General features: G+C 57.1%; 2 protein-coding genes and 1 long non-coding RNA gene across 5 annotated transcripts; 2 read left to right on the top strand and 1 right to left on the bottom strand.

Moving 5' to 3' along the window:
- Positions 1–1,931: 1,931 nt before the first annotated feature.
- MRPL38 (mitochondrial ribosomal protein L38) lies at positions 1,932–8,181 on the top strand. The gene is given in 9 exon segments (NM_001133770.1): positions 1,932–2,005; positions 2,103–2,282; positions 4,672–4,806; positions 4,901–5,109; positions 5,541–5,613; positions 5,786–5,831; positions 7,150–7,308; positions 7,530–7,666; positions 7,839–8,181. Coding segments are annotated over 9 exon segments (1,143 nt in total). The 5' UTR covers positions 1,932–1,938; the 3' UTR covers positions 7,976–8,181.
- On the bottom strand, positions 5,612–8,883 carry LOC103892900 (uncharacterized). 2 transcript variants are annotated; one of them, XR_008515701.2, is made up of 5 exons: positions 8,802–8,883; positions 8,416–8,522; positions 8,197–8,283; positions 7,458–7,568; positions 5,612–7,020 (listed from the first exon to the last, which is right to left on the bottom strand). It is a non-coding gene; the product is annotated as an uncharacterized LOC103892900 (long non-coding RNA). The 2 variants fall into 2 exon arrangements; XR_008515699.2 differs by lacking the exon at positions 8,802–8,883 and having other exon boundaries at positions 8,416–8,540.
- An 851-nt stretch (positions 8,884–9,734) lies between these two features.
- Positions 9,735–16,325, top strand: TRIM65 (tripartite motif containing 65). 2 transcript variants are annotated; one of them, XM_024234645.2, is made up of 6 exons: positions 9,735–10,275; positions 12,450–12,545; positions 12,798–13,031; positions 13,113–13,287; positions 13,418–13,483; positions 13,948–16,325. In XM_024234645.2, the coding sequence occupies exons 1-6, from the start codon at positions 9,862–9,864 to the stop codon at positions 14,514–14,516; spliced, it is 1,554 nt and encodes a 517-aa protein (XP_024090413.1). In that variant the 5' UTR covers positions 9,735–9,861; the 3' UTR covers positions 14,517–16,325. The 2 variants fall into 2 exon arrangements, with proteins under 2 accessions (XP_024090413.1, XP_024090414.1); XM_024234646.2 differs by lacking the exon at positions 13,418–13,483.
- The last annotated feature ends 1,867 nt before the right edge of the window (positions 16,326–18,192 follow it).

The raw sequence follows: 18,192 nt of genomic DNA, 5'->3' as shown, positions 1-18,192 counted from the left end.
AAAAAAAAAAGGACAAGGTAAAACAGCCACAATGTAAACACACAATCCAGTTATGCTCTTGTACTGCATAACTGCAGTATGGAATTTCACAATAAGCAACTCCTTACGAGCAGGACTGGGTGTGACTGCCCCACATATTCGCCTCCACACTTAGCATGTAGCAGGTGCACACTGCTGAGTGAATTAGAAATGACTGTGAAAGATTTAGCTGTTTGGCTGCTGTTTATGAGAACCAGTGGAAGGTGTCGCCACTTCCTGCTGGTTGGAGAGACCCTCATTCCATTCTCATTCCATCTCAAAGTGATTGTGAGGGTCAAGCTTCTGCTGGTGCCAGAGCCACTGGCCTGGTCACCACCAGCCCTGGCCTGGGATGTCAGAGCAGGCTTCCTGGAGAGACCCCTCTCCTGGGGCTGGGTGGTGGCCAGGCCAAGGTGGGGCAGTGAGGAGGTGAGAGGCAGAAGAGACAGCGTATACAAAGGGCCCGTGGCCTGGGGGCAAAGTGCGATGGAAAAGTCCTGCCTTTTAGGGCAGGAGGGCCGGGGCTGGGGCAAAGGAGGGTCCCAGATTCCCCGGGCTACCAAGTTATGCCATGGTAGAACTGGATCACAAGAGCAAGCCTGAGTCCTGCCAGAAACATTTACATCTGCATCTTAACCAGGTCACTTCTGCCTTTGTGTGGATAATGAGAAGTTGGAGATAGTTGAGCTAACACACAAACCACTGCGAGCGCTTTCCAGAAGGTAATCTTTTCATCCTGACAGCTGTCAGGTAAGCACTAGTGTTAACCTGCTTTTTCCCAAATGAGGAAACCACAACGAAGACGGTAAGGTCACGATCTGTTTTTTTTTTTTTGGCGGGGGGCATTTTGAGACGGTGTCTCACTCTGTCACCGAGGTGGTGGCGCGATCTCGTCTCACTGCAGCTTCTGCCTCCCGGGTTCAAGTAATTCTTGTGCCATAGCCTCCTGAGCAGCTGGGATTACAGGCGCCTGCCACCACGCCCGGCTAATTTTTGTATCATTAGTAGAGATACAAACAAAAATTTTTGTATCTTTAGGGTTTCACCATGTTGATGGTGGTGGTCTCAAACTAATGACCTCAGATGATCCGCCCACCTCGGCCTCCCAAAGTGCTGGGATTACAGGTATGAGCCACCGCGTCCAGCCACAATCTGGGTTTTTATTACTATTATTTTATTATTATTATTATTATTATTATTATTATTATTGAAATAGAGTTTCACTTTTGTCCCCCATGCTGGAGTGCAGTGGCGCGATCTCGGCTCACTGCAGCCTCCGCCTCCCAGGTTCAAGCGGGTCTCCTCCTTCAGCCTCCCGAGTAGCTGGGACTACAGGCGTATGACACGCCCGGCTAATTTTTGTATTTTTAGTAGAGCCGGGTTTTCACCGTGTTGGCCAGGATGGTCTCGATCGACTGACCTCGTGATCCACCGGCCTTGACCTCCCAAAATGCTGGGATTCCCGGCGTTAGCCACTGCGCCCAGCCCTCAATCTGGGTTTTAAACCCAAGCAGACCAAGTCCGGAATCGGAGCTCGCACCCCTTCTCTTCCAACCAGGCGTGCGTCCCTGGGGAAATCAGGACGCAGCGTCCAGGGGCTGGGGGAGGGCCCCGCCGGCCGACCCCGGTCTGTTCCGCCCCCTGGTGGCCAGCCATGGCCGAGCATATGACTGCTCTCAGCTCCGCCCCGCCGTCCAACGGGCACTTCCGGAGCCGGGCGCCTGCAGACTGCGGCCACCTCCACCTCCGCCCAAGGCAGACGGTGCAGGGGCCTCCGGGACAGGCGTCTGAGGCCTGCTCCGCAGCGCGGGCCTGGGGGCGGGCCTAGGGGCGGGGCCTGCCGCGGTGCGCTCAGGCGCCGAGCTGGCCACCTGTGCCCGGGTCCTAGTGGCGGCCGCGGTGACGTAGGCCGGAGGGAAGATGGCGGCGCCCTGGTGGCGAGCCGCGCTGTGCGGGTGTCGGAGATGGCGGGGCTTCAGCACCTCAGGTGAGGGGTGTGGGGGTGGGCAGCTCTGTGCGTTGGGTAGGGAGGGCTGTCGCCCGAGTTTTGGGGCGCCGGCCTTACGTCTTCTCTCTGCCCGCAGCCGTCCTGGGCCGCCGGACACCCCCGCTGGGGCCGATGCCCAACAGTGACATCGACTTGAGCAACCTGGAGCGGCTGGAGAAGTACCGGAGCTTCGACCGCTACCGGCGCCGGGCAGAGCAGGAGGCGCAGGCCCCGCACTGGTGGCGGACCTACCGGGAGCATTTCGGGGAGAAGACAGGTGCGGGGCGACTGGAGCAGGGGCTGCAGCCACCGCCGGGGAACTCAGGGGACCCGCCGGTTTTCCCTGGGCTCTGGGCGAGACTTGCCGGCGCCCCTGTGGATGCTGGGGACGCTGGGTGGGCCTGCCTGCAGACCTGTGTGCGCTATCGGCAGCTTAATCACGCCAGAATTTTTCACACCTTCTGCGCCTCATTCTTGGAAAATTCGCTCCCCCTACTATTAGAGTTCGAGCTCCTAAAATATTTGCTTCTAAAATTTTGACCACCTGACCTTCCGGATTGGGATGCCGTTCTGTGCGCCTAAAATACTCTGTAGGTAGCTCTGGCCACTCTGCATTCTGACTCTGTGCGCTGCCTCTCCCCAGATTGTAAACGCCCTGTTGACAGGGATCCTGCTTGTCTTGCCCTCCATTGGATCCTTGCACCTGAACAGTGCAAGGATGTACGTGTGCAGTACTTTGCTGAATGAAATTAAAGGCCTGGGCAGGGTGACTCAAAAAAGAACCCAACCTGGCCGGGCGCGGTGGCTCACGCATGTAGTCCCAGCACTTTGGGAGGCCTAGGCGGGCGGATCACCTGAGGTTGGGAGTTCGAGACCAGCCTGACCAACATGGAGAAACCCCGTGTCTACTAAAAATACAAAATTAGCTGGGCGTGGTGGCGCATGCCTGTAATCCTAGCTACTCGGGAGGCCTCTGAGGCAGGAGAATCGCTTGAACCCAGGAGGCAGAGGTTGCGGTGAGCCGAGATCGCGCCATTGTACTCCAGCCTGGGCAACAAGAGCGAAACTCCGTCTCAAAAAGAAAAAAAAAAAAAAGACCCCAACCTTTAAGGAACTTACAATTTATGGACTATATGCTTTGCTTTTTTTTTTTTTTTCTTTTTAAGCATTTATAGAGGCAGTTTTGTGGTGGTTAAAGGCATAAGCGTGGAATCTAAATAGCCCGATTTAAATCTTAGCTCAGCCTCTCAGGGATAATGCCCTTGAGCTTGTTTCAACTGTAAAATAAAATAATTCTGTCTTTGCTACAAAATTGCTGTGACGATTCAAAGAGGCAATTCATTGGCATTTTTGCCTAATGCCATCTCTGATGAGGGCTCAGTATGTTTTCGTTATTACTATTTTTGTTTTGTTTTAAGGCGGAGGCTCGCTCTGTTGCCCAGGCTGGAGTGCAGTGGTGCAATGGCTCACTGCAACCTCTGCCTCCTGGGTTCAAGCGATTTTCCTGCCTCGGCCTCCAAAGTAGCTGACACTACAGGCATGCGTCACCACGCCCAGCTGATTTTTGTATTTTTAGTAGAGATGGGGTTTCACCATGTTGCCCAAGCCAGTCTGAAACTCCTGACCTCAAGTGATCCCCCTGCCTCAGCCTCCAAAAGTGTTGGGATTACAGGCGTGAGCCACGGCACCTGGCCGAGAAGCACTTCTATAAGTCCTTCTAGCATCAGTCATTCACTCTACCCAGGACAGCTGGGTGTTCATAGCCACCTGTGAAACAGGCTTGGAGGTGATCTCAACTATAATTGGAAGGACCATTGACTTCAATTTCCCACGACCTAGACAAAACTGTGACCTGGTTTGGGGATCAGAAAAACACAACCTCCAGCCTAGCCAACATGGTGAAACCCCGTCTCTACTAAAAATACAAAAAAAATTAGTCGGGCATGGTGGCAGGCGCCTGTAGTCCCAGCTACTCAGAAGGCTGAGACAGGAGAATTGCTTGAACCCGGGAGGCAGAGGTTGCAGTGAGCCGAGATCGCGCCATTGCACTCCAGCCTGGGCGAGAGAGCGAGATTCTGTCTCAAAGAAAAACAACCTCAAGTTGTATCTGATTTGCTTCCCAATTACATCCTGTTCAGGTCTGGGAAGTAGACTGCACAGTATGTTTTAATTCTGTGAATCGCAGGGAAAGCTTGAGCAGCAGAGCTTGAAGCACAGAATGAGAGGACTAGATAGAGACAGGCAGTTTAACCAAGAAGATGTGCCCGCCCCCTCACTGGGTGCAGTGGCTTGCGCCTGTAATCCCAGCTACTTAGGAGGCTGAGGCAGGAGGATCACATGAGACCAGGAGTTTGAGACCAGCCTGAGCAACATAATGAGATCCCATATCTCAGAAAGATTTTTTAAATTAGCTACCATGGCTGGGCGCAGTGGCTCACGCCTGTAATCCCAGCACCGGGGGAGGCTGAGGCGGGCAGATCACTTGAGCCCAAGAGTTCATACCAGCCTGGGCAATGTGGCAAAACCCTGTCTCTACAAAAAATACAAAAATTAGCCAGATGAGATGGTGTACACTTGTAGCCCCAGCTACTCAGGAGACTGAGTCGGGGAGGTTAAGGCTGCAGTGAGCCATGACCCTGTTCTTCCCACACATCTTCCCTCTCCAGATCCCGAAGAAAAGATTGATATTGGGCTGCCTCCACCCAAAGTCTCCCGGACCCAACAGCTACTGGAACGGAAACAGGCCATCCGGGAGCTTCGGGCCAATGTGGAAGAGGAGCGGGCTGCCCGCCTCCGCACAGGTAAGCCTTCTCAGGGGAGGGGCCATCCCAGAGTTGGGGTACAGGGTGTGTCCCTGCCCCCCCCCATATCCCAACTGGCCTTATTCCTGTCTAGCCAGTGTCCCGCTGGATGCTGTGCGGGCCGAGTGGGAGAGGACCTGTGGCCCCTACCACAAGCAGCGTCTGGCTGAGTATTACGGCCTCTACCGAGACCTGTTCCACGGTGCTACCTTTGTGCCCCGAGTCCCTCTGCACGTGGCCTACGCTGTGGGTGAGGACGACCTGATGCCCGTGTACTGTGGCAATGAGGTGACTCCAACCGAGGTAACCGCTCACTTGTGCCCCTCCTCCCTGCAAGCACAGACACATCCCATCTCAGTGTCACAGACACTCCTGGGTTTGGAATTTTGTTGTTCTCTGTCTCTTTGATTTCCTGGAAGACAACACCGTGACAATTTCAAAGAAAATAGAACAAAATGAAGGAAAAAGAGGCTCTGTCTTAGCACATTCCTGTGATCGGCCTGCTGTCTGTGGTATGCCCTCCTGCCCAGGCCTTGGCACATGTTCGTTTTTGTGGTTGTTGCCTGGACAGGCAACTCTGCAGGGCTCCTTCTCTACACATCCCTTTGCCTGCCTGCCTGTGCCAGGGGCTGTCAAGGGCTTTTGGGTCAGAGTGGGCACCCCTTTCTCCAAGGCTCCCTGCAACAGCTGGCCTGTCCCTGGTGGGGCTTACAGCTTCCTTCTCTCCCTGCCAGGCTGCCCAAGTGCCAGAGGTGACCTATGAGGCAGAAGAGGGCTCCTTGTGGACATTGCTACTCACTAGCTTGGGTGGGTGTCTGGGGCTCACCAGGCCTCCTGCCCCCCTCACCTCCCATGAGCCAGGGCCTGGGGGGCTGGGGGAGGGACCAGGTGGAGATCTCCAGCGCTGGCTCCTAACAAGGGAGGGGGCGGCAGGGCCGTGGTTGGCTGGGCCGTGGTCAGCAGGTGTGTTTTTGTGCAGATGGGCACCTGCTGGAGCCGGATGCTGAGTACCTCCACTGGCTGCTGTGAGTACCGGAGTACCGGGGGTAGGGGGGTGCTGCCCAGGCCGGAAGAGGACCTGGGAGCCTGGACTGAGCTGCTCCTAAGTTTCATGGACTACCCATGGGACCTGGAATTCACCTCCCGCCTCTGCCTCCTGAGGGTGTTAGGGGCCCTGGGATCCACGTGTCTACTTGAAGACAGCTACAGGAGACAAAGTTTGCAGTAGGCCTCGGTCAGTCCCCACAAGCCTCCTCATCTTTTCTTTTCTTTTTTTTTTTTCTTTTTTTTGAGACAGGGTCTCACTCTGTCCCCCAGGCTGGAGTATAGTGGTGCAATCATGGCTAATTGCAGCCGCTAACTCCTGGGCTCAGGTGCTCCTCCCACCTCAGTCTCCTGAGTAGCTGGGACTACAGGTGCAAACCACTACACCCAGCTAATTTTTGTATTTTTTTATAGAGACAGGGTTTCACCATGTTGCCCAGGCTGGTCTCCTGAGCTCAAGCGATCTGCCCGCCTCCACCTCCCAAAGTGCTAGGATTACAAGCGTGAGCCACCATGCCTGGCCCCTTCGTCTCTCTAAACTCATTTCTTCACCTGTAAAACTGGGATAATGGCACCACATGCCTTATTCAACATGAGGTCGACTGTGACAGTCACGTGGGAGAAGGAGCGGGAGAGGCCTGGCAGCTGTGGCATCTCCCAGGTGCTCCTTGAACCACTGGCCGCTCCTTCCCTGGGCCCAGACTGGGCTGCCTTCTATCTTGGTAGCTTTTGGCTCTGAACACCAGGCCAGGGGGCAGAGGTCAGGCCAGTGATCCCAACTTTGAGCTTTCTGGTTAACTGGGGACAGTGACTGGGAGGCTGGTTTCTGTCATTTTTATTCAACTGTAGTTATCAGCCTGTGCCGCAGGACCCTCCGGGGAGTTCTGCCTGAGGCGTTGGCCGCCCCTGTGCCAGGCTGGGCACACACTCCCTGACGAGATCCTGGAGACTTCAGGACGCAGAGAGAAAAGCAGCCAGAAGTGGCATGGCTTTCTAGCCTCAGTGGCTGTGGCGGACCCCCTGGCTCCCGGGGCCTGGAAGCAGGCTGCATGGCCTTGCTGTCACATTGATGCTCTCTGAAGCCCTGTCCCCCACTCGGAGCTCCTCCAGCCCGCTTCCCATGTTTGCAGTATGTCCAGGCGTTCACAGAGCTTGGCTGCCTCCTCTGTCCTAGGAGAGAGAGTGTTTAGAGCTGTCCTTCCAGGGAGTCACGTCAGCCTCTAGGGTGTGCATGGAGCTGAGGGGACACTCCTGCTGCCTCCCTGGAGTGGTAATTAATGGGGACTTTCCTCCTCCCAGAACCAACATCCCGGGTAACCGGGTGGCTGAAGGACAGGTGACGTGTCCCTACCTCCCCCCCTTCCCTGCCCGAGGCTCCGGCATCCACCGTCTTGCCTTCCTGCTCTTCAAGCAGGACCAGCCGATTGACTTCTCCGAGGATGCACGCCCCTCACCCTGGTAATCTACACCACCCACACATAACCTGGCCTCAGGCCAGCTCCCCTGGAACGGTCACTCTTGCTCAGTTCTCTCTTGACCTTGGCCTTGAGACTGGCAGAAGAGCAAGATAGGGTGCTAGCAGACTCCCAGGGGCCTCTCAGGGTTACCTGTTGGGGTGGAGGGGTGAGGGGCTCTGGTGCCCCACTCCCCACTCTCACACGCTCTCCATCTTCTCATAGCTATCAGCTGGCCCAGCGGACCTTCCGCACTTTTGATTTCTACAAGAAATACCAAGAAGCCATGACTCCAGCCGGCTTGTCCTTCTTCCAGTGCCGCTGGGATGACTCCGTAACCTACATCTTCCACCAGCTTCTGGGTAAGGGCCATGGGGCTGGGGCACTGGGTGGGCCTGAGCTCCCAGGCCTCGCCTGCCCTGCCAGGGAGAAGCTTTGTTAGGGGAAGGCTGCGGCAGGCCCCTGGTGGGCAGGCCTCAGCCTGAAGGGGCGCAGGCCAGCAGACCACCCCTGTGCCCCTCACTCTTCTTGCAGACATGCGGGAGCCAGTGTTTGAGTTCGTGCGGCCGCCCCCTTACCACCCCAAGCAGAAGCGCTTCCCCCACCGGCAGCCCCTGCGCTACCTGGACCGGTACAGGGACAGTCATGAGCCCACCTATGGCATCTACTAAGGAGCCAGAGTGTGCGCACTTCAGAGCATGGGATTGATCGGCAGCAAGAGTAAAGACACAGCTCCAGAGGCCCACGCTGTGGGGTCTGGGCCCTGCCTTAGGCAGCCCCCCTCTTTGGCCCCCTCCCATCAGGCCCAGGGCTTGAAGTGAAAGTGACTCTCAGGTGGTGGGGTGGGGAATGTGAATAAAGATGATTTCTTGCCGGGCTTGGTGGCTCACACCTGTAATTCCAACACTGGGAGGCTGAGGAGGGAGGATCGCTTGAGCCCAGGAGTTCAAGACCAGCCGGCAACATAATGAGACCCTGCCTGTATTTTAAAAAAAAAGGGATTTCTGCCATAGCTGGCCTGGGTCGGTGCTCCAGGGCCAGAGGACCCCGATGGAGCTTCATGGGTGGGAAAGGGGCTGCCTCCCACCCCACTAAGTGCGTCCTCACTCACTTCCGTCTTCTGAGGGTGTCAGGGGCCCTGGGATCCGAAGCAAAAGCAGGCAGTGGGCCAAAACAGGTGTGGCCCAGAGAAGGGAGACATCCCAATCCAGCAGGTTCCTGAAACCCAGCTCCCCGAAAAAGTGGAGCAGAGCAGCTGGGCTCAGGAGGGAGCATTTATTGATCACTGGCTCTGTGCCCCAGGGGGGTCCCACCGGACCCTGGAGAGAGAGTGCCTGCCCGAGCACTGACCCTCTGCGCAGGTTCCAGCCCCCACCCCATGCTTGGGAGGAGAAGCCACGTTAGGTAGGCAACAGCGTGTCTCAAGAGACCTGCTCAGGGTCAGAAAGCCCATGGAGCCTCGCGGCTGGACGGTTAGGTGTTTTGTTTCTCCCTTACCAAAAGCAGAAGTCTGGTTAACTAGTAGGTGGAGGATAGATCCGTGCACTTTGTCAGAAAGAAACTTCGCCTATGGCCGCACAGAGGACGCAGTGCTTGCTGCAGCAGTGAGAGCTCGTGTCGCCTCAACATCAGCCCAGCTTGGTTAGAAAGAAAGGCCTTACTCTCCTGGGGTTCCCCCTTGCCTGATACACACTGCCGGTGTGCGCTAGGCCCCAGACCCGCCTTGCCTGCTCAGCTGCAGGGGAAACGCTGAAGTGCCTCTAAATACTGAGGCTGCAGATCGGCTTGGACCCCAGGCAAAGAACTCTCCCCAGCAGAGGGCAGCAGGGAGAGGGGATGCTGATTGCAGATGAAAGCTGGTTTGTGTACTCATTGAAGGGCCATTTGAAAAATACCAGTTAACTGGTCCCTGTCTCTTGGTGACCAGACATTTCCATCTCGCTGTTTACTTTGAAAGAACCAAAATTACGTGTAGCCCAGAGAAGGGAGACACCCCAGTCTGGCAAGTGTCCGAAACCCAGCTCCAGGAAAAAATGCGGCAGTGCTCGGGTCTGCAGGGAGCCCGCCCGCCCGTTTCATCGCCAAGCCCCGGGGGATTGTTGGGGGGGGTCTATGCTGTTAGGTGATTGACAGATGAGTCCAGAAGAGGTTCCGCGCGGCCCGTGGTCAGAAGCCCGGAGGCCTGGCGGGGTTTTCGAGCCTCTGGTCTCCAGGACCTGGGCTGAAGGCCCAGGGGGGTGGGATAGACCCGCCAGGCTGGGACCCTAGAGAGCCGAAGCCAGCTCTCAGCCGGGGTGGCGCGGAGCCTAGAGGGAGGGAGGGGCGCAAGGCGGGAACGCGGAACCTTCGAGCGGGCCAGGCCGAGGTGGGCAGGGGTGGCCTAGGCCCCTGCGGCGGTCGCTCGTCGAGGGTGTCAGAGAAGGGCCCGCCGCCCCCCTCCGCCGTCCCGGGCGGGGACCTCGCCCCGCGTTAGCCACGCCCAGGCGCCCTCAGCGCGCGAGGCCCGCGGTCCCTTTAAGAAGCCCGGGGCCCGCCTGGCTCCCGCCGCCGCCGGGCCATGGCCGCGCAGCTGCTGGAGGAGAAGCTGACCTGCGCCATCTGCCTGGGGCTCTACCAGGACCCAGTGACGCTGCCCTGCGGCCACAACTTCTGCGGGGCCTGCATCCGGGACTGGTGGGACCGCTGCGGAAAGGCGTGCCCCGAGTGCCGGGAGCCCTTTCCCGACGGCGCGGAGCTGCGCCGCAACGTGGCCCTCAGCGGCGTGCTGGAGGTGGTGCGCGCCGGGCCCGCCCGGGATCCCGGCCTCGGCCCCGGCCCCGGCCCCGGCCCTGCTGCGCGCTGCCCCCGCCACGGGTGGCCGCTGGAGCTCTTTTGCCGGACCGAGGGCCGCTGCGTGTGCAGCGTGTGCACCGTGCGCGAGTGTCGCCTCCACGAGCGGGCGCTGCTGGACGCCGAGCGCCTCAAGCGCGAGGTGACGCGTCCGCCGGGAGCGGGAGGGGGCCGGACCCGCCGCAGCCTGGCCACCGCCGGGTGACTCCTGCGGGCCGCGCCCTGCTCTCTCGGGCACCCGGCGGGGGCGGGGAGTCTCAACTGTAAGGGGCTTCGCCCAACCTGGGAGTTGATTATAAAAATCGCGGGTCTGCCAGGCGCAGTGGCTCACGCCTGTAATCCCAGCACTTTGGGAGGCCGAGGCGGGCGGATCACGAGGTCAGGAGATCGAGACCATCCTGGCTAACACGGTGAAACCCTGTCTTTACTAAAAATACAAAAAATTAGCCGGGCCTGGTGGCAGGCGCCTGTAGTCCCAGCTACTCGGGTGGCTGAGGCTGGAGAATGGCGTGAACCCGGGAGGCGGAGCTTGCAGTGAGCTCCAAAGCTCAGGAGTGGGGAGCTGGAAGTCGAAAGCTGGGAGTCATTAGCGCTAGGAGGGAGAGAAGGTTCCAAGCTGGAGCTCCCAGGGAGATGGGGAAGGTCGGGGGAACGGCAGCCCTGTGTGGCGCCTGGAGACAGGGGTGCCAGGAAGAGAACAGGCAGGGTGCCCATGCTGATCAGAGGCTCAGTACGAGGACAGAAATGACCTTCAGCATCGGTACTGTGGAGGTGGTCCGTGCCCTTGACAAAACCCGTTTTAGCAGCGAAGACAGGACGTGGAATCATTCGGGGACAGAGGAAGGCTGGGGCTAAGGCGTGGATGGAGGATGGCGCAGGGACGCTGGATGGGACAGGAAGGGAAGGGGTGGCCAGGAGGCCTGATGGGCAGGGAGGAATGGGGGTGCACGGCTGGGGGGTCGGTGAGGTGGGAGGACTGAGACAGAGGTGGCTGGAACAGGAGAGGGCACAAAGGCAGTGGTCAAAGAAGGAAGAATGGACCCAGCTTCCATTCCCATTTCTACCTCTTGCATGCTGAGCAAGCTGAGGCCAATTTGGAGATTTTAGAGCTGGTGACAGGGCCAGGGTGAGTTCACAGGAGCGGCTGAGACGAGGTGAAGGAAAAGGGCTCCAGAGTGTTGCGGGACGTTCCTTGTAGCTGCTGAAGCCGCCGAGGAGGATGAGACGAGATGTACTGCTCACTGGCGGGTGCAGAAGACTGAGCTAGGCATGGAAGTTTGAGTTGGAGGCCGGTGGAGGAAGGGAGTGACAGGGGCCGCCAGTAGCACCAGGGGAGCCAGAATTTTGCAAAAGAGAGGGAAAGGGACATGGGGGTGCCTGTCCCTGGGGGAGGGTCAGGTGCCCTGGGAGAGCCTGCCCTCCCGCCTCCTGTGTTCCTGAGTTAAATGCTGGAGGCCGGGCGCCTGGGGGAGCTCTGGGCTTAGGAAGATCTGAGGACTTTGATCAAATTATCAACTTCTCAGAGCCTGTTTCCTCCTCTGTGATGTGGGGATAGTAACGGTCCCCATCTCAGTGCATTGCGGGAGGAGCAGAAACGAGGTGGTGAAGCTTTTGACCAGGTGCCGGGAATGGAGCCCCTGGGACCTGCGTGGTTCGTCCTGCTCTCGTGAGAGCACGGTGTTTTGATTCCCAAGGGACTCAGGGAGCACAACCAAATAGGGATCCCTTCCTCCCCTCTCAGGCTCAAAGCTAGGGCCAGGGACTGGCCGGATCCCCAGAAGAATCTAGTTTATCCATGCAAATAACTGCCCACTTGTCAGACAGCTTTGGTGCTTTGGGTGGTCCTTGCAGTCAGCTCAAGTCCCAGGGCCTCCTGGGCCACTGACCCCTCTGCAGTGAGACAGGGACCAACGGCTTTAGTGTTTGGGGTCCTCCCTGCGAGGCCTCCTGAGCCAGCATTATCGCTTTCCTGTATTGATGGGTGGGGGGTTAGGCCCAGAGAGGGCAGGTGCTTGGCCTCAGCTTGCTCAGCATGCAAGAGGTAGAAATGGGAATGGAAGTTGGGTCCTGAGCCCAAGGCTTCCGCTCTGCTCAGGCACCACCCTGCTGCAGATTAGAAAGGACTTTGTCGGGACCCCCCGGGGCACGGCCCCAACTCTCCCTGGGTTAGAGTGAGGCCGGTGCTCTGCAGGCTGGCCTGGGGTGGCGTGGGGAGGGGCTGCCTGGTGTCTGCAGGCATGGTTGGTTGTCTGAGAAAGGACGTCACAGCCAATCCTGGCCTTCTCTTGTTGCTTGTCCCGTGGGCGGGCATCACAGGCCCAGCTGAGAGCCAGCCTGGAGGTTACCCAGCAGCAGGCCACGCAGGCCGAAGGCCAGCTACTAGAGCTGCAGAAGCAAAGCAGCCAGATCCAGGTACAAGGCCTGTCTGCCCGCTCACCATGGCCTCACACTGCATCCTGGGGGCGGCCACCAGCTGGTCCCTGGAACACTAGGCAGCAGGGAGTGGGGCTGGGCAGGGATCTGGGCACAGGGGTCGTGGGGAGGTTCCCGGGACCCTGCCTCCCCACATCCTGACCCTCAGCCCAGCAGGCAGCCCTGGCCCTGGCCTGCCTTGGTATGGCACAGGGCCCTGGCCACCCTGAAGCCCCTGCTGTTCCCACCCAGAACTCGGCCTGCATCTTGGCCTCCTGGGTCTCCGGCAAGTTCAGCAGCCTTCTACAGGCCCTGGAAATGCAGCACACAGCAGCACTGAGGAGCATCGAGGTGGCCAAGACACAGGCGCTGGCACAGGCTCGAGACGAGGAACAGCGGCTGCGGGGCCACTTGGAGGCTGTGGCTCGCCATGGCTGCAGGATCCGGGAGCTCCTGGAGCAGGTGGATGAGCAGACCTTCCTGCAGGTGCGAGGGCTCAGGGCACAGGTGGGGGACTTGCTTCCCTGCCCCTCAGGCCCAGGCTTACTTGTTCTCCCTGGGGCTCAGGAATCACAGCTCCTCCAGCCCCCAGGGCCTCTTGGGCCACTGACCCCTCTGCAGTGGGATGAAGACCAACAGCTGGGTGACCTGAAGCAGTTGCTAAGCCGGCTGTGTGGCCTCCTCTTGGAAGAGGGGAGCCACCCTGGGGCACCAGCCAAACCTGTGGACTTAGCCCCCATGGGTAAGACTGACCCCAGGCCTCCCCCTGCTGTCCTGGGCCCAGCTGCCCCTCCCGCTGGGGGGTGGAGGCGGGTCAGGGCCTACACGTCATGACCTCTCCAACCATTCCCCTAACACTGTTTGCCCCCTAGAGGCCCCAGGCCCCCTGGCACCGGTCCCAAGCACAGTTTGTCCACTGAGGAGGAAACTCTGGCAGAGTAAGGAGGCCGTTCGTGTATGTGTGCACCTGTGCGTGCGTGTGCAAGGAAGTGCCTGTGTGTGCTGTGAGCAGGTGTGTGTGTGCATGTTTGTAAGCACGTGTGAGTGAGGGGGGCACGTGTTGTGACTGTCCTGCCGGGACATCTGAGCCTGGCCCCACCCCCTGCACACCTCGTGCACATCCACCCTGAAGCAGACGCAGCCAGTGTGCGTTGAAGGACAGAGTCTGGGACACAGACCCGCAATTCTTCCACTTAATACTGAGTTAATGGCTCTCGGAGCCCAGTTTTCTCAGCTGTGAACGGGGCTGATAGAGGATTCCGCCTGCGAGGTCACGGCAAGGATTAAGTGCTATGGTGACGGCCGGTGCTCAGCGTGCCTGGCAGAGGTTTAGCAGCGGATCAATGGAGATCTGGTTGTGCTGTCTTCCCCCAGCCCACTGCTGTCCTCCTGTCCCCAACAGATTATCGAAATCTGACCTTTGATCCAGTCAGCGCCAACCGTTACTTCTATCTGTCATGCCAGGACCAGCAGGTGAAGCACTGCCTTCAGTCCCGGGGCCCAGGCGGGCCCGGCAGCTTCGAGCTCTGGCAGGTGCAATGTGCCCAGAGCTTCCAGGCCGGGCATCACTACTGGGAGGTGTGCGCGTCAGACCACTCGGTGACGCTGGGCGTCTCCTACCCGCAACTGCCACGGTGCAGGCTGGGGCCCCACACAGACAACATTGGCCGGGGACCCTGCTCCTGGGGGCTCTGCGTCCAGGAGGACAGCCTCCAGGCCTGGCACAACGGGGAGGCCCAGCGCCTCCCAGGGGTGTCAGGGCGGCTTCTGGGCATGGATTTGGACCTGGCCGCAGGCTGCCTCACCTTCTACAGCCTGGAGCCCCAGACCCAGCCCCTGTACACCTTCCATGCCCTCTTCAACCAGCCCCTCACCCCCGTCTTCTGGCTCCTCGAGGGTAGGACCCTGACCCTGTGCCATCAGCCAGGGGCTGTATTCCCTCCAGGGCCCCAGGAAGAGGTGCTCAGCTGAAGAAGGCATGGGATGGAGCCCTGGCATAGCTGCCACCATGCCTATGTGCCCAAGAGCTGCCCAGCTCCAGCTTGGGGACTGGAGGACCAGCTCTTGGCCTCTCTGTTAACTCAGAAAGAGATTGGAGGTTGGGGGAGGTGAGCATAAACGCAGAGTTCACTGTTGCAGCCTTTTTGAAAGGGACACAGTCTAGGAGGGGGATAAATGGGATGCCCTTGCCCCAAACAGAACCCAGTTCTAGGTACTGCCTGGGCCTGGGAGGTGAGAGCAGTGCCCAGGGGACTTCTGGGCTTACAGGACAGCATGTGTGACAAAATTCAGATCTACCTGAACTTGCCTCTGGAGACCATAAAGGCCAAAGGAGCAGTCACGGAGGGGCGGTGAGCCAGAGTAATCCCAGGGGGAGACAGATTCCTCCCTCCTCCCCACCTGCAGCTCTCTCTAATTTTTTGTAACATTTGGATAGATGTCCGTCCTGTCTGTAGTCTTTTTATTTTGTGCATCCTTATAATTGTATTCTATAAACAATTTTATTTCCTGCATTTAAACATTTTTGTTTTTTTAGGAGATGGTCTTGCTCTGTCACTCAGGCTGGAGTACAGTGGCACAATCATGACTCACTGCAGCCTCGAGCTCCTGAGCTCAAAGGATCCTCTCACCTCAGCCTCCAGAGTAGCTGAGATTACAGTGTTTTCTGAAGTTTCTTGACTTAACATAAGCATTTTTCACATGACTGAAAATTTTCACTGATTGCTGTAGTCATTCTAATGACTATCAAGTTTATTTATCCATTATTGGACATTTAAATTGCTTTCTTTTTAGCTATACAAACATCAATGTGTTTTTCTTGAGACAGGATCTCCATCTATCACCCAGGCTGGTGTGCAGGGGTGCAGTCATGGGCTCATGGGATTCTCCTACCTCAGCCTCCTGAGTAGCTGGGATTACAGGTGTGTGCCACCACGCCTGGCTTATGATGAACATTTCTGAGCAGATGCTTGGCCACATTTATGGTCATGTATGTAGGCTGTTACCTCAAGTGAGTCACTCAGGGAACAGTGAGCACTTGAAGATTTTTTTACACAAAAGGCCACAGTGAGGCCACCTTGAGTCAAGCCAACTAAGGCCCCTCAACCCTGTCACTAACCAGCGCGTGACACTGGCAGGACCTTCGTCTCCAGTATCCCACCCCTGGGTGTGGGACTTTGGGGCAGCTGTGTGTGCAGGTGCCGGCACAGGCTAGCTCCTCCTGGTTTGGTGTGGTATTTGCCATTGCAGAGCAAGCTGCCACGAAGACGCCTGGGCATGATTTTGCTTGTATTTCCGGAAGTGAGGTTGCTGGGTCATAGGGCAGGTGTAATTTTTTTTTACTTGAAATGTTCCACTTCTTGTTCTGGGAGGTGGTTCCAAGGGTGTCTGCTTTTGGCCAGGCGCGGTGGCTCACGTTTGTAATCCCAGCACTTTGGGAGGCTGAAGCGGGCGGATCACAAGGTCAGGAGTTCCAGACCAGCCTGGCCAACATGGCAAAACCCCGTCTCTACTAAAAATACAAAAATTAGCCGGGCATGGTGGCGTGCGCCTGTAATCCCAGCTACCGGGGAGGCTGAGGCAGAAGAATCGCTTAAACCCAGGAGGTGAGGTTGCAGTGAGCTGAGACTGCGCCACTGCACTACGGCCTGGGTGACAGAGCGAGACTTTGTCTCAAAAAAAAAGGAGGGCTGTCTGCTTTTTGTAACTTGAAAAACTGGACATCTGTGTTATATGTACTCATGGATAAATATTTCACAATAAAACTTTTTAAAAGGATAATACGTGTAATATACATACACCCAATATATATAATGTTTTTATATTTGTAAAAAAAAAACCTCCCACGACAACCCCACCCTGATCACTGCCACCATTGCAGCCCCGATTTTGCGTCCCTGCTCCTAGCCTGTGGCTGTTTGTTCAAGAGCAGGGCAGGGCCTAGGATTGGCACAGCCCAGGCAAGGACTTTCCAGCAAGATCCTCAGGTGGGAGCTCCCCAGACATGGGAAGGGAATCTGACATATGCAGCCCCACAGCCAGGAGGCAGGCAGGACCTTGCTGACCAGCTAGGGGCAACGGTGGGAGCTGAAAGTCCAGCCAGGCAGGATGTATTGGCCTGGCCAGATGGCTGTCATTGCTGTCCCCACCTCATAGTCCCTCCTAATCCAAGGCGGCAGCAGAAGCGCCCAACGGGCTGAGCTACGCTCTGAAAGGGGCAGAGAGAGGAAGAGTTGGCCCCTTTCTGCTTCTGAGGTGGGAGGTGTTTGGAGTCATTTATTATGTGAAATTCATCTTCCTATTGGGTGGTGGTTCTTTCTATATTCTGTGAGCGTGTTCTATATTATTAATATTAACCCCTTTTTCTTTTTGAGACAGAGTCTTGCTCTGTCGCCCAGGCTGGAGTGCAGTAGCGCGATCTCAGCTCACTGCAAGCTCCACCTCCCAGGTTCAAGCAATCTTCCTGCCTCAGCCTCCTGAGTAGCTGGGATTATAGGCGCCCGCAACCACGCCCGACCAATTTTTATTTATTTATTTATTTATTTTTTGAGACAGAGTCTCGCTGTGTTGCCCAGGCTGGAGTGCAGTGGCACAGTCTCGGCTCACTGCAAGCTCTGCCTCCTGAGTTCACGCCATTCTCCTGCCTCAGCCTCCCAAGTAGCTGGGACTACAGGCGCCTGCCACCATGCCCGGCTAATTTTTTGTATTTTTTAGTAAAGACAGGGTTTCACCGTGTTAGCCAGGATGATCTCGATCTCCTGACCTTGTGATCCACCCGCCTTGGCCTCCCAAAGTGCTGGGATTACAGGCGTGAGTCGCCATGTCCATCCCCCCCGCTTTTTTTCCTAATGGACAGCCTCCCAAGTCAACGTAGGCTCAGAGACTCCCACCCTTTATCTTTTTTTTGAGACAGAGTCTCACTCTGTCACCCAGGCTAGAGTGCGGTGGTACAGTCTTGGCTCACTGCAACCTCTGGCTCCTGGGTTCACGCCATTCTCCTGTCTCAGCCTCCAGAGTAGCTAGGACTACAGGCACCCGCCACCATGCCCAGCTAATTTGTTTTGTTTTGTTTTTGAGACAGAGTTGCACTCTGTTGCCCAGGCTGGAGTGCAGTGGAGCAATCTCAGCTCAGTGCAACCCCTGCCTTCCACATTCAAGTGATTCTCCTGCCTTAGCTTCCCAAGTAGCTTGGATTATAGGCGCCCACCACCACGCCCAGCTAATTTTTGTATTTTTAGTAGAGTCATGGTTTCACCAGTTTGGCCAGGCTGGTCTCAAACTTCTGACCTCATGTCATCTGCCTGCCTCAGCCTTCCAAAGGGATCCATGCCTGGGATTGCAGGCATGAGCCATTGCTTTTTTTTTTCTTTTTTCTTTTTCTTTTCTTTTTTTTTTTTTTTTTTAAGAGATGGGGCCTCGCTCTGTCACCCAGGCTGGAGTGCAAGGGTGGGATGCAACCTCTGCCTCCTGGGCTCAAGTGATCCTTCCTCCTCCTGCCTCAGCCTCCTGAGTAACTGGAATTACAGTCGCATACCACCTCTCCCAGCTAATTTTTTAATTTTTTGTCAAGAACGGGGTTCTCACTGTGTTGCCCAGGCTGGTCCTGAACTCCTAGCTTCAAGCGATCCATGCCCAGCCAGCCTAACTG

The sequence above is a fragment of the Pongo abelii genome, chromosome 19 (genome assembly GCF_028885655.2).
Source record: "Pongo abelii isolate AG06213 chromosome 19, NHGRI_mPonAbe1-v2.0_pri, whole genome shotgun sequence".
Taxonomy (NCBI): domain Eukaryota; kingdom Metazoa; phylum Chordata; class Mammalia; order Primates; family Hominidae; genus Pongo; species Pongo abelii.
This window is presented reverse-complemented; position numbering and strand designations above follow the sequence as displayed.

Coding starts and splice junctions, on each gene's coding strand:
- TRIM65 (XM_024234645.2), top strand. CDS start 9,862: ATGGCCGCGCAGCTGCTGGAGGAGAAGCTGACCTGCGCCATCTGCCTG. Junction 12,546..12,797: donor AGCAAAGCAGCCAGATCCAG/GTACAAGGCCTG, acceptor GTTCCCACCCAG/AACTCGGCCTGCATCTTGGC. Junction 13,484..13,947: donor GAGGAGGAAACTCTGGCAGA/GTAAGGAGGCCG, acceptor TGTCCCCAACAG/ATTATCGAAATCTGACCTTT.